Source organism: Strongylocentrotus purpuratus, unplaced genomic scaffold (assembly GCF_000002235.5).
Source record: "Strongylocentrotus purpuratus isolate Spur 01 unplaced genomic scaffold, Spur_5.0 spur5_scaffold_5, whole genome shotgun sequence".
Lineage (NCBI taxonomy): Eukaryota > Metazoa > Echinodermata > Echinoidea > Camarodonta > Strongylocentrotidae > Strongylocentrotus > Strongylocentrotus purpuratus.
Genome location: NW_022145611.1, coordinates 6,623,181 through 6,636,951, shown reverse-complemented (window position 1 = coordinate 6,636,951; position 13,771 = coordinate 6,623,181). Strand labels below are relative to the sequence as shown.

The 13,771-nt window shown below is 36.7% G+C and overlaps 1 protein-coding gene across 3 annotated transcripts in view; it reads left to right on the top strand.

Annotated features, from left to right (window-relative positions):
- LOC582897 (RAC-gamma serine/threonine-protein kinase) overlaps positions 1 to 13,771 on the top strand; it is a 37,652-nt gene that overhangs the window by 3,452 nt on the left and 20,429 nt on the right. For all 3 annotated transcript variants that reach the window (XM_030999039.1, XM_030999038.1, XM_030999037.1), the window contains 3 exons: positions 389 to 449; positions 8,918 to 9,043; positions 12,288 to 12,399. In XM_030999039.1, coding sequence (XP_030854899.1) covers positions 401 to 449; positions 8,918 to 9,043; positions 12,288 to 12,399 — 287 coding nt within the window. In that variant the 5' untranslated portion in view covers positions 389 to 400. The remainder of the gene's footprint in view (positions 1 to 388; positions 450 to 8,917; positions 9,044 to 12,287; positions 12,400 to 13,771) is intronic.

Below are 13,771 nucleotides of genomic sequence, written 5' to 3'. Positions count from 1 at the left end.
TGCAGATTTGATGAACGTTTTATTGTTTGAATGTCGGGGATGAATATTTAGTAGAAATAATAATATAGGCTACACATTAGTGTAGTCACAAAACTCTTTGGTTTCGATACAAGTTTTAGATTATATTCAATTTCAAAATGTTTTTACATATGTTAATATATGTGTATCCAATAAAAATTAACTTCAAATATTAGAAAAAAGGGGGGGGGGTGTAGATGAGTTCTGCAACAGAGACGAACCATCAACTGTGCTATCTAACGCAAATTTCAAGAATAAGAATTCTCCATTTTCATTACCATAGCTATATATCTTGATTGAAAATATAGAACATAGAAAGTACCCTGCAGCTGTCATCTCATTTTCTCTCTTTATTTCTTCCCAACACCAGATAACAACAACAATGTCGGAAGCACCGATAACAGTCAAAGAAGGATGGATACTAAAACGAGGTGAGATAGCTTAATGAAAAATAACTCAATTTATAAACAACTCCTGTTTGTCGGAACATTAGATCCACCATTTCACGTATAGCTCATGAAAGTTATCAATCTTGGTACAAAATAATAATAGTAAATAATTCTTATGATGATTCTTAGTCAATATTCACTTCATAATGCTGATTATATTCAGAGAATTTCATATTTTAGGGCTTGCTCATAATTATGGGCCACCCTGCCTATAAATAATGTTCAAACCTCAATTTTTCATCATATTGAATTGCGTAATGCAGGCGAGACCGCCGAGAGCGTTTCCCTTGTTTATTGCATAAAATAGTCTGGCCAATTTTGAGTACTTCTTGTCTCACAAGTGCTACTGTAATGCCGTAGACAGTACAGCCAGCGACATGCAGGGTGATGGGTAGTTGTAGATGCCTTGAGAGATATGGGAGATCAGGTTGGATGATACATGGGCTAGCTGTAACTAGTAAGTAGGGTATCTTACTAGAGCACCTGTGAATGATGTTCTAGTTGGTCTTGTACCTTAAATTGCTGGAGAACGGTGCAGCAAGATCAGGCATTTTTTCCCCGGTAGGGCTAGTTCGTAGCTTAAAGAGAAGGCTCATTGATTTAAAAAACTAACTTTAATGTCATTATTGCAAAGGTGACATTTTGATTGGCCAAGGTTATCAAAAGCCAATGCTTGGAAACATTCGAAGTAATGATTATTAACAATTACAAAACGCTTAGATACAGCCCCGACATGGCACCTGAAAAGCTCCCCGGTCGCTGCTGAGATATGACGTCACATGTTGAACATGATGTGCACAAGCAGACGATGTCTCATGACATCTCACACAATTTCAGTGCCTGTTTTGTCATCTTTTCTTCAGTTATTTCTCTTACTTCAATACCCTCAGGCGAAATGTTTAATCTATTGCCTCACTCTAAACCCGGGACATGGTATTATTTTGATGAAAAATGCAAGGATTAAAAAAGAAAAGAATCCGTCCCTTGTAAATAAAATAAGACGCCATTGTATTTTCAGCTGCATACACCGCGGCATGTTCGGCGTTTCAAGTGTATTTATTTACAAACAAAATAATTTAGTTATCAGAATGGGGGTCATATCCCTTTTTGAATGGTGTAAAACTCCATCACATTTATATATACTAAACTCATAATATGAGAAATAAAAGCATTGCAATTATGTTCATTCTTTATAGGATGTCGTCTGCTTGGGTATGGTTGGTTCATATTGTGACGGCATTAAAACATCGTTATTTTTCCGGCCAATCTCTCGCAAATCCAAGATGCTATGGAGGTTGTTTTATTTGTATTTTTATAAACCACACGATATGTAGTTCACCTAAAACTTGCATGATGGCCATCTGTTAGCTTACCAGTTTCTAGTAATACGCTATTTGCCATATTTGTGATTTTCTATGAACCCGCACTTTAAGGTGCTTGCTATGTGTCATGATGCCATTCTCTTCATGCCCGTGACAGCACAATTGAACCAGGGAGATGAAAGAAAGGAGTGGTAACTCTTGTAATTTATTCAAACGCATTCGTGAGTTCTAAAGCGTAACAATAGGATGTGTAACATTCCACTTTGTTTTGAAGTTCCATGCTCCGAACCGCGTTTCCACTGTGGGGAATTTCGGAGGCCATGCATGCACCAGTTTCACATTTATTACAAAATATCAAATTACCGGCAAAATTTAAGTGTAAATTATAAACTTTATATGGGGAATGTAATGGGAGTAGTGCATCAAACAAATTTTCCAATTTAGTACTCCGCCCTTCCTATAAATTTGTGTGCCAGAGTTGGTAAAAGAAAAATTAGATCCTGACAAAAACTCAACATTTTAGGATAATGCGCTAATTTGTGCGTGTTTTAATGCCCCGTTATTAAATCCATGATGTCATGGAGTTACTCCATGCTATAAGTTGGGTTTTCTGTATTTTTGCAGTTGGAAAAAGGATGAAATTACACAGTTTTTGTTCGCTTGTTCTACTCATTACACATTTAACAATTGATGGGGGGGAATGGGAGCCCCCCCCCCTGTGATTTAATGTCCGATGAACACGAAAATTTGCATGTTTGTAGATATTTACGTAAGGAACAAGATGGTATAATTAGTTTTTTCCTAATATGCAAATTTTTGTCGTTATAGCCTAGTTAATTATGCAAAATGCTAATTTTATGCAATTCAAGAAAACTCTACATATTTGTCTGAAGACTTGTGAAGAATCTTGTAAAAGTATTGAATAAATGTTTCCTTCATCTCAAATTCATGAGGTTTCATTATGTTTATGATATGTGAAAATGCATAGGTTAATTTGCATAAATTATGAATACGCAAATTACGCATTCATGAATATCAAATCTGGAAATAGTACAGGGAACTAGAATCATTACAAAAATTGTCAGACTCCACTTTTTGAATGTTGAAACTCATTATTCATATGAAACTCATTATTCATATGAAACTTCTTTTCTGACAAAAAAAATAGTTATTTTGATGTAATTAATAATGATAATTTATGCAAATTTGATGCGATTTTCAAATATTTATTTTCTTTTGTATTTTACTGTTTTTTTAATTTCTTATTATATCTATTGTTTTATTTCGAATGTATTCTTTTGTTCTGGAATTCATCAAGTTACTTTGAAAAACTTATAAAAGCAATTTAATATCAATTCATACATCTAAACCTGTATTCACAAGTTGTGCATGAATATTATGCAATATTATTATAGCACTTTTTGATGACATGCGCATACTAATTATGTAACACCTTACAGGTATATCCGATTTCGACGAAAATGGTATCAAGATGTGCAAAGACTTAAGGAAAACAAAGTCATGAAACGACAATTCAAAGTTCCAAGCGGTTGCGGCGCAATCTCCGAAAATGTCGGGGGGGGGGGATCCCAGCCCCCCCCCCCCCCCCCCCAGTACAGTAAGGGTTAAAGGTACTATATACCTTTGGCAGCCAACCTCAAATTCTGTAGAACTTTGCAGGAATTATGAGTAAGTCATGTATGTCCTATTTGTGAAATTTAAACATTAGCAGTGTCCTAATATTTAAATTGTGCAAGGAAACCCGTTTACTTGCTTGACTTCACTGTCAGACACTATTGAGTGAGTGACTGGCTTTTTTTCTTCTTTGGTAATAATATACATAGCATGAGCTGTAAAGGGTACATGAGCATTTGTCTACATCAATAACCCACTTCTTGTAATGGCCAAAATTAAACTGATTGAATCTTTGCGCAGCATAAATCGTAGGACCATTCGGTACAATGGTCTGAAAATCAAGACTATTACTTATTGGCTCTATAGCTCCTAAGTCGATTTGACAACTAATAGTCGTTATTTTCCCACTTGAAGACATTTTCAAGCCCCACCTTTTTAAAGGAAGTTCTACATTAGCATTATCTTTCAAATGCCGTTGGAATTTAACCTTTTCATTTTTGGGCCTGCAAATGGGACATAGTAGGATGGGCTCACATGGAGCCAACGGCCAGCTACCATGGGAGAGTTTGGTACCTCACCATGTATTGTCTGCAACATCATAAATAAGTACAAACAGAAAGAAAAACGAGATGCAAGCCCGACTGGTCCCCGAACAATTAGTCCTGCTGTAAATAGACTTCGGGAAGAGTTGCTGCCTTTTGCAAATAAGGTACGTTATAATAGCCAACCTAGTTCAAAGCCTTCGGGAAGATTAGGTTGTGATGCTCTGTCCCTGAAAACAAGAGGAAATCGACTGCGCATTGCGACATGGAATGTTAGGACGTTGTATAAGGCAGGGAAATTAGATAACCTCATTCAGGAGGCTGATAGGATGAAACTAGATATTATAGGTATTGCGGAAACTAGGTGGACTGATAATGGATGCGTGAAGAGAGATGATTAGACCTTCATATACTCTGGAGGAGAAAAACACCAACATGGTGTTGGATTTTGGAATGTTAACACATTCTAGGTTACTGGATGAGAGAATGATGTTAATGCAGCTGAAAGCTAAACCGTTTAAACCTAGCAGTAATTCAAGTGTATGCCCCAACCAGTGATTCAAGTGATAAACAAGAAGAAAAGTATTACGATCAAATAGATGAAATGCTAAAGCATTGTAAATCAACAGAAGTTGTTAGCGTGATAGGTGATTGGAATGCTAAAGTCCGAGAAAGTAAGGATGGAAAGATTGTTGGACAATAATGGACTAGGCCATCGTAATGAACCGGGTGATCGACTTGTTCAGTTCTGTAAGGAATATGATCTAGCGATAACCAACACCTTTTACCAACAACATAAAAGAAGAACGTACACCTGGAAAAGCGATTCTGATCACAACCCGGTGATTGCAGAAATCGAAATAAAGCTAAAGAATACACTCCCCAGAACAAAAAGAAACCCTCTTCCGGATGTCACAGCTCTAAATAAAACAGACATAGCAGAAAAATACTTTATGGAAGTTAGAAATAGGTATAATTGTCTAGTCACAGAATAAATAAAACAAACAAATAATGAAGTAAATGACATTGAGAAACTAGAAGTGGAATGGAAATGCTTGAAAAAAAAGCATTCAGCATAGAAATAAGACACTACCAACTAAAAAGGAACTAGCGAAACAACCATGGATGACAGAAAAGATTCTGAACTTGATGCAGGAGAGGCAAAAGCAAGTCAGAAACTCCAAATCATACAGAGACATCGATAAGGAAATTGATAATGAATGTAAAAGAGCAAAAGAAGAATGGCTAAATAAAAAATGTGTTAGAAATAGAATTGAGCATTTCTCCAAGACAAACCAAACAAATGAAATGCACAGAGAAATCAAGCATTTTAAGAAGAAGACAGACGAGGCAGCAAGCGGATGTATCAAGAACAAGGATGGAACATCTTATCTCTTTGAAAGGGATGATATTAAACAAAGATGGGAAGAATATATCCAAGACCTGTTTGATTATGATAGAGGTCCAGAACTTCCAATCACTGACAACGAGGGTCCAAGTATACTTGAATAAGAAGTTAAACAAGTTCTGCATTCACTGGGAACTTCTAAATCTGAAGGCCCAGATGTGATAACACGGGAAGAACTTGTGGCTTTAAAAGAATTTGGGATTGAACATTAAATTTTGACTAGTATTTGTCAAATATACAATACAGGTCATATTCCTGAAGATCTGAAAAAGTCGATATTTGTGCCAATTCCAGAGAAGCCTAAGGCAAGTGTATGTGAAGATTTCCGGACAATTAGCCTTATGAGCCATGTAACCAAGTTGCTCTTAAAGATCATTCTCAACAGAATAAAAATTCAAATTGACATTGAAGTAGGTAAGGAACAGTTTGGTTTTAGAACTCAAAGTGGTACTAGAGAAGCAATATTCTGTATGAGAATGATGACAGAAAGGTATATTGCTGTAAATAAAGAAATATATGTGTGCTTTATTGACTACTCTAAAGCATTCGACAAAATTCACCACGACAAATTGATTGAAAGCTTTTAAAAAATTAATCTAGATGGTAAGAACATACGTCTCATATCTAAACTTTACTGGGAGCAGACAGCTGCCATCAAAATTAACAATGAAATTACAGGTTACACAAAAATCAAAAGAGGAGTACGTCAGGGATGCGTAATGTCCCCATCTCTGTTCAACTTGTGCACATAGTTGGTATTCAGGGACATTTCAGATATGAAAGGTGGTAGTATTGGGGGTGTAAATATTAATAATTTACGTTATGCTGATGACACTGTATTTTGCGCAGAGACTGAAGCAGATTTACAACATGTATATATTGTAAAGTTCAAAAGTGAAGAGTTTGTTCTAAGCATGAATGTCAAGAAAACTAAGTCAATGATTTTTAGTAGGACAGAGAATAAGCCTATAATATGTTTGAAACTCGATGGACATATCATTGAGCAGGTCAGTAATTACATCTACTTAGGACAAAATATCACAGATGATGCCAGATGCGAAGCAGAAATAAAAATAAGAATAGAAATTGCTCGGAATACATTTCTGGCAATGAAAGGATTATTCAAAAAATAGAAAGGTGAAATTTGCGCTTATGGGGGGTTTCCACTGCCGATCAAACCAACCCGACCAAGGTCGAGGAAGGTTTATGAATATTTTATAGAGAAGTTACAAAATGTATTTGTCTTGAAGATTCATGATGGACGGGAATTTTCAGATTTTTCAAATGAGGTATGTCGGGAGATATTTAGTATGCCTAGGAAAGTTACTCTTGTTAACAGACTAAGAAAATTTCGTATGAACTGCTTCATGGAGCAATATATACTAGAGAACATTTATTCAGATTCGGCTTTGTTGTAGATAACTTGTGCTCATTTTGTAAGCAAAAGATAGAAACATATTTACACTTGTTCTGGAAGTGTGTACATGTTCAAAGAATATGGCAAAATGTAATAGCTACGTTTGAGGTAAGGGAATTAAGGTCTATCGACTGGATAGATATTCATTTAGGGTTGTCCGGTAACTCCCCACGAATAAAGATTTTTAATACAATTACTTTTGCAATGAAATATTGGATATATAGATGCCTGGGGAAAGTCCGTAATATTGCAGGGAGGGCAGGTAAATTAGCCTTACATTTATCCAGAAGGGGGAACAAGTGAAGTTTTCATGAACTGTTTACACTGGCTACTGTGGCTATCAAAAATAATAATAATAATAATTTGTTTTTTTTATAGCGCATTTCATGTCTGTTGGCATTTCAATTCGCTTTACATTGTTACAATATACATAATTATATAAAGTATAACACGATCATAAAAGTAAGGTGAAACAGAAACATATAGAAAACAATGAAGTACTTACTAAGAGAAAAAAATACAATACTACTTCTCCTTAAATACTACTTATCCTTAAATACTATTGATGTGCTAACTTGAAAAGATGAGTTTCGAGTTCAGATATGAATGTTTTAATATATACAACGTAATGTGTTTGGGAGGTCATTCCATAAAAATGATGCTATATGAGTGAAAGCTCTATCACCATGCTTGTGTTCTGCCTCTATCAGCTATTGTAGCCTCGTTTAAATGATTTTTTTAATTTAAAAAAAAATAGATTGTTTCTGTTTGTCTATCGCTCCAATTTGGGGTATTCTGAGGAGGAGCAGTGTGCGGTGGAAGTGTGATCGGGTGGTGTGTGTGTGTCGCATGGTGGTGGGGAGGGGGGGGGGGGAGGGGGTAGTAGTGTGTTTGGTTGGATGGGGTTATTTGTTTTATGTTACAACTGAATTCATTTTTGTATTCATCAATTGTACAATCTATTTAATGAAAATGTGTTTGAATTCATGTCAAGGAAAAACAACTATTTTATTTCTAAAATTAATTTGTATTGTTTGGAATCGATAGAAAAAACTATTGAAAAAAAAGGGGGGAAAAAAAGTACCTCAATTTAAAGCTGATTTACAATATATCCATGCGCCTTGTGAAATATGTGCTTTGTTGATTCTCAGAAATATAACAGCTAGAAATGTTCTGAGTGTTTTCTTTTCTTTCTTGCGTATATGCAATTTCATATTTTTGAATTGTGTTTATTCACTTTTATTTGTAAGAAAAAATATTAACTTTATAAGAGTTTAGGTCACAAACAAGTTATGAATTTTGAAAGTTGTAATCTCTATATGTTTGGGAACTGTAAATTGGCTGAATCGGCAGTGTCACTGGACAAAGCGCCAGACAACTTTCCCATTTGTTCCAACTAGGATAGTTGTCCGGGGGTAGTTGTGCTAGAGAGGGTGGTTGTCGTAGGGGGTAGTTGTCTGGGGTAGTTGTCCTAGAGGATGGTTATCCTAGGGGTGGATATCCGCAGGGTGGTTGTCCAGGGGGTAGGTGTCCTAGAACCCCCATTACTATTGTGCACGTGGGTTCAGAGAGAGAACTTAACGCCTTGTCTCAGGTCCTTTGCACTAGTCAATGGTTAAAAACCTCAGCCTCTTCATTTCAAGTCAAGTGAATGAACGGTGTAACCAGCAATATAGGCCTAATGTTATTGTAGTCTACAATAACAAAATTATTTGTTACTATTCCATTCTATTCTATTTTATACTATACTATTCTATACTAGACTTGACTAGACTATAATATTCTAGACTAGACTAGACTATTTTAGACTATTCTAGACTAGACTTGACTAGACTACACTACACTACACTAAACTAAACTCTACTACTTATGAAGGTTTATACCACGTCTTCAAGCTTAGAATATGTGGCAATCCTTTTTCATGATTATTTTGGGGGTTATTATATCAATGTTAGTATTTTACGTTGATGATGTATTAATTATATGATTTGTTTATTATCACGATTATGTTGTGATTAGTTTGTAACTTTGAAAAAAGGTCGGAAGGGTAAAAATATCAAATCAAACTATCTCCTTATTTGAGCCCTTTCTTCTCAAGTTCTAAATATTTATGTTCTTGTTTTCAGGTGAGTACATCAAGAACTGGAGACCCAGGTACTTCCGACTGAATTCCAATGGGGAATTTCGTGGTTACAAGGATGCACCTAAAGGGAAAGTAGAGCCAAATGCCCTCAATGACTTCCGCATAGAAAGTAAGTCATATCTCATGTTTTTTGTTGTTGATACTATATCCTCTACCCTACTATAACTAGACTATAGCATGCCATGCCATGCCATATACCATATCATACCACACCACACCACACCACACCACACCACACCACATCACACCACATCACACCACACCACGCCATCCCACATCAGTTTATCCCACACCAGCCCACATCATACCAAACCATACTATGATGTCATCTGTTTTTTTTAATTTTTTTTTAAAATTTATTTATTCACGGTGAACTCACATCAGTCTAAAAAGACTGCTTTTCAGCAAGTCCGTGTAAAAAGCATAAAACACAAATAATTATACATCAGTAAATACATAGAAAAAAACTACTTAAAGATGATTTACATGCATGAAATACAAAATTAAATAACAAACTATTGCATCAAATACAAAATTAAATAACAAACTATTGCATCAAATACAAAATTAAACTAACAAACTATTGCATCAAATAAAATAACAAACATAAAGATATATGATATAAAAGGTTTCATATGAATAAATTAGAAAGAACAAAATTAAGTAAGAAGCTAACATAACAGACATAGATAATATGTGTCATCAAAAAGTGTCATTTTAATCAATAGCCATAGGGGAAGAGTAAAATGGGATAGGATGAGAAAAGAACAAAGAAAGAGAGAATGTGATAAAATAGAGATAAAAGAAGAAGAGGTACGAGAAAAGAACAAAGAAAGAGAGATAGAAGAAGAGGGTGAGAGTGACGGACTAGAACAATGCATCTACCTCCAGTTCAAATTGCCGGGTAGTTGACAAGAGAGGTAAGGCATTGAATAATTGGACACATGAATAGATATATCCCTTTCGTTTGAAATTGGTTATGGTTTTTTCTAAAGTGAGTATATTAACATAATTCCTGAGCCTGTGGGTGTATTCTTTGAGGGAAATTCGTTCGCATAATGATTTAGGAAGCAAATTGTGTACTAGTTTAAAGATTAGTGCTAGGGCATGTTTTTTTTCCAACGTATATCAACACGATCAACTTTTAGGATAGAATAGAGCAGATTTGTGTTGAAACGGCTATCGACAGACAGAACTACTAGCAGTGCTCTATTTTGAATTACTGATATTTGCTTAAGATGAGTTTTGCAAGCATTTCTCCATGATGCCGAATAATCAAAATGAGGTTGCAAAAGGGTTTTATATAACATTACGGCTGTATCTTGCAAAATTAATGGTCTCACATGTTTTAAACAATATATACTGGATAACGCTTTTTTTTCTTTACGTGTGTGACTTGATCTTGAACCAGAAGAGCATTAACTCTGTAGAGAGGTGTTAGAGAAGGAGTGGAAACTCTTGTAATTTATTTAAACGCATGACTGAGTTCTAAAGCGTAACGATGGGATGCGTAACATTCCACTTGGCTTTGAAGTTCCATGTTCACTGCGGGAATTTTTGGAGGCCAGGCACCAGTTTCACATTTATTAAATTACCTGCAAAATTCTAGTGTAATTATAAACTTTATGTGGGGATTGCATTAGGAATATTATAGTGCATCAAACAATTTTTTTAAATTTATTTCTGCGCCCTTCCTATAATTTGTGCGCCAGAGTTAGTAAAATAAGAATTAGATCCCTACAAAAACTTAATATTATACAAATAATACACAGGTGTAACTGCGTTATGTGCGGTGCAGCGCATGAGGTATTCACTAATCACTATGGTGCAATCAAATTCACGAGGCGTAGCCGAGTGTATTTTGTGCCATTGTGAATACCATATTAGAGCGCTGCATCGCCATAACGTCACAACGAAAACCTGTGTATTATTTGTTTTATAAAATGGGTCGACAATCTTACTTGGCAAGGCCTAAGATGTCTCCCAGCAACCTTCGTCCACAGTTAATATTACCAAAATGCACTCCATGCACAGACGATCGCGACAGCAGTGGCCTCGTAAACAAACTGGGCATAGCATGGTGCGACTTCTCGTAAACATCCATTGAATTACACGCAGTGTACATTATGCTTTTTTTTTATTATTAATTGCACCGTTTGTGCAAGGTTGTTATCACCACAATGCAATCCCTGTGCATAACAATTAATGCATGCACACGTGATCCATTTCGAAGCTTAATTCTCATTGGCTACATTCTTGAACCCATTTTATAATGGAGGATAATCCCACTGTTTTCGCATGTTTTAATGTCCCGTCATTAAATCCATGATTAACAATCTTCGATAACTTTAAGTTTGCCTTCGTGTGCTTTTTGTATTTTTGGAATTGGAAAAAATGTATTAAATTCAAAAGTTTGTGCTCGCTGGTTCAACTCAGTACACATTCAACAATTGATGAGAAATCATTGAAAGCGACAGCGAAAATTTGCTGAGATACCATTTTCTGATGTAGGGATTCTAAATCCTAATATTTCATGCGCTCTTTTATCGTGCCCGGTCAACAGTACTGTTGCAGCTTAGCGCATAACTTTTCGGCGACTTGGAGCATGGGATCAAAGGAGAGCGGCTTGATTCCACTCCTTCTCTATCACCTCCCTGCTCTGTATAAGAGAATGAGTTACCACCCTTCTGCCTCTAAACAGATGAAATGAGAACTAGTTACTCAAATAATTTGACATGACTGTGTTTTATCTTGCCGCATATTTTTCTTCTGAATTTCATATTTTTCAGCCAATCCAGTTTTTAAATAATGTGTTCTGCTTTTTTACAATGAAGACATTTGTTGCCTAAAAAAAAGTTAAGTTGAATGAAGGTTAATTCAACTCGATGTGTTGAAACTGCACATGAAAAGAGAAAGCTTGTGACAATTCCACATATATAGGGAAAAGGGGCACAGTAATAATAATAATAATAATAATGAACGTTCTTTGTATAGCGCATATCACTAACACAAAGAAAATCCTTATGCGCTTAGAAAAGAAGCAAATGGAGATAGGGCGGAATAGAAATGAACATTTATGTCTGATACATGAAAATAATTAATTACTAGCAACAATAATCATACGCAGTTTCTATATAGCTTACATGTAATAGATTGTACATTTAGGTAGTATTCCATGCCTACACAACTAACACATGTAAATTATTAATTTATTGTGCAGCAAATATCTTATCTCAAAGAGCAGAACGCAATCTTTCCATAACTTTATGGACCAACATTTTAGAAATTCAGACTAAACATATTTGTACTTTCAAACTCATAATTTTCTTGATTCTTTTGCTTGTGCCCTGCAGAATCAATGATCTTGAAGTCAGAGAAACCCAGACCCAACACATTCATCGTTCGCTGCTTTCAGTGGACCACTCTAGTAGAGAGGACGTTTGCCGCAGATTCATGTGAAGAAAGGTAAGAAACAAAACCTCAAAGTACCCGTCCTACTAAATTAAAGGTGCTTTGACAATTGATCCAGGCTTTATTTCGTCAGAAATAAATTGTCTGTTTAGAACCAGAAGGGCATTTCCTTTTGTTAAAGTAAATGAATTACTGCCCTTCTGGCGTCAAACAGACGAAACTGGGTTTAATCTGGGTTGTTAGAGCTATATTTAGCCCAGAGGTAGCTCATACTATATTATTACGATTTCTACCGGGCTCCAAGAAGGGCGCCCTCTGGGGCCGCCGTATTGGGCAAATCCAAAATGGCCGCCATCTGAGCTAAAGGTCAAGACGTTTACACTTAGTGTAGTTCCAAAAGGAAAAGGCTATTCTGATAAAGGTTGATATATTCGTAGGGTTTTCGGGGTCGGATAACCTGATTATGATGTTCGTTTCATGTCACAATCCTGTCGTAAGGCTAATGAAGTCCATTTCCTGGTCAAAGAAGATGCGCTTAATTCACACTCGAGTGGGTTGATGACGACACCGTATTTCGAGAGTCGGGAGAAGAGTAGCTGTTGAATATGTTCCTCTTGTGTCTCACTCGCGATGAGGAGGTCGTCGATGTAAGCGTACACAAAATGGTAGACCATGAGTTACCTCATCAATGACCGTTAAAAAGTCTGTGCGGCATTTCGTAGCCCAAGGCATGCGCACGAATTCATATACCCCAAGAGAGTGGTGATGGCTGATTTGTGTACGTCTACTGGGTCGACTGGAATTTGTTTACGCTCTGATGAGATCGAGTTTGGAAAAAAATCGCTTGCCTGCTAGAGCTGAGGTGAAATCTTGGAGATGGGGAATCTGTTATTTATCGGGCACTGTATTCCTATTTAGTGCACGGTGGTCACCTCACGGTCTCCAGTCTCCGGTGGTTTTCTTGGTCACCATAATAAGCGCCCACTTGCTGCTAGAAGGTCGGACGATGCCTAATTCTAGCATATGTGGTCGAATTTAGATCGGGCAATGTTGTACCTGTCGGTTGCTAAGCGACGATGACGGGCTGATACATATGAGGGCCTCTGGTCTTGATGTGATGTGTGACCAGGCGCGTACGCAGGGGGGGGGGGGGGGGGGGGGGGGGGGAGGGTTTTTTTAATTGAAAAAAAAAATTGTGCTCAAGGAGGCAAAATAATTTTTAAATCGTGCCGTTCCCCCCCCCCCCCCCCCCCCCCCCCTTATTCAGCGGCTGACTGAGCCGTTGCGAAATTTCCCCTCATAAACTGGACAAAAAAAAAAGTCTTCAGCTTCCTCACTCTCAGGTTCAGGTTCCAGTTCAGGGACCGGGTCAGCAGTAGCCTCTTGTCGATGCCCTCGCGCTGTTGGAGTCTCTAAAATCTGACGA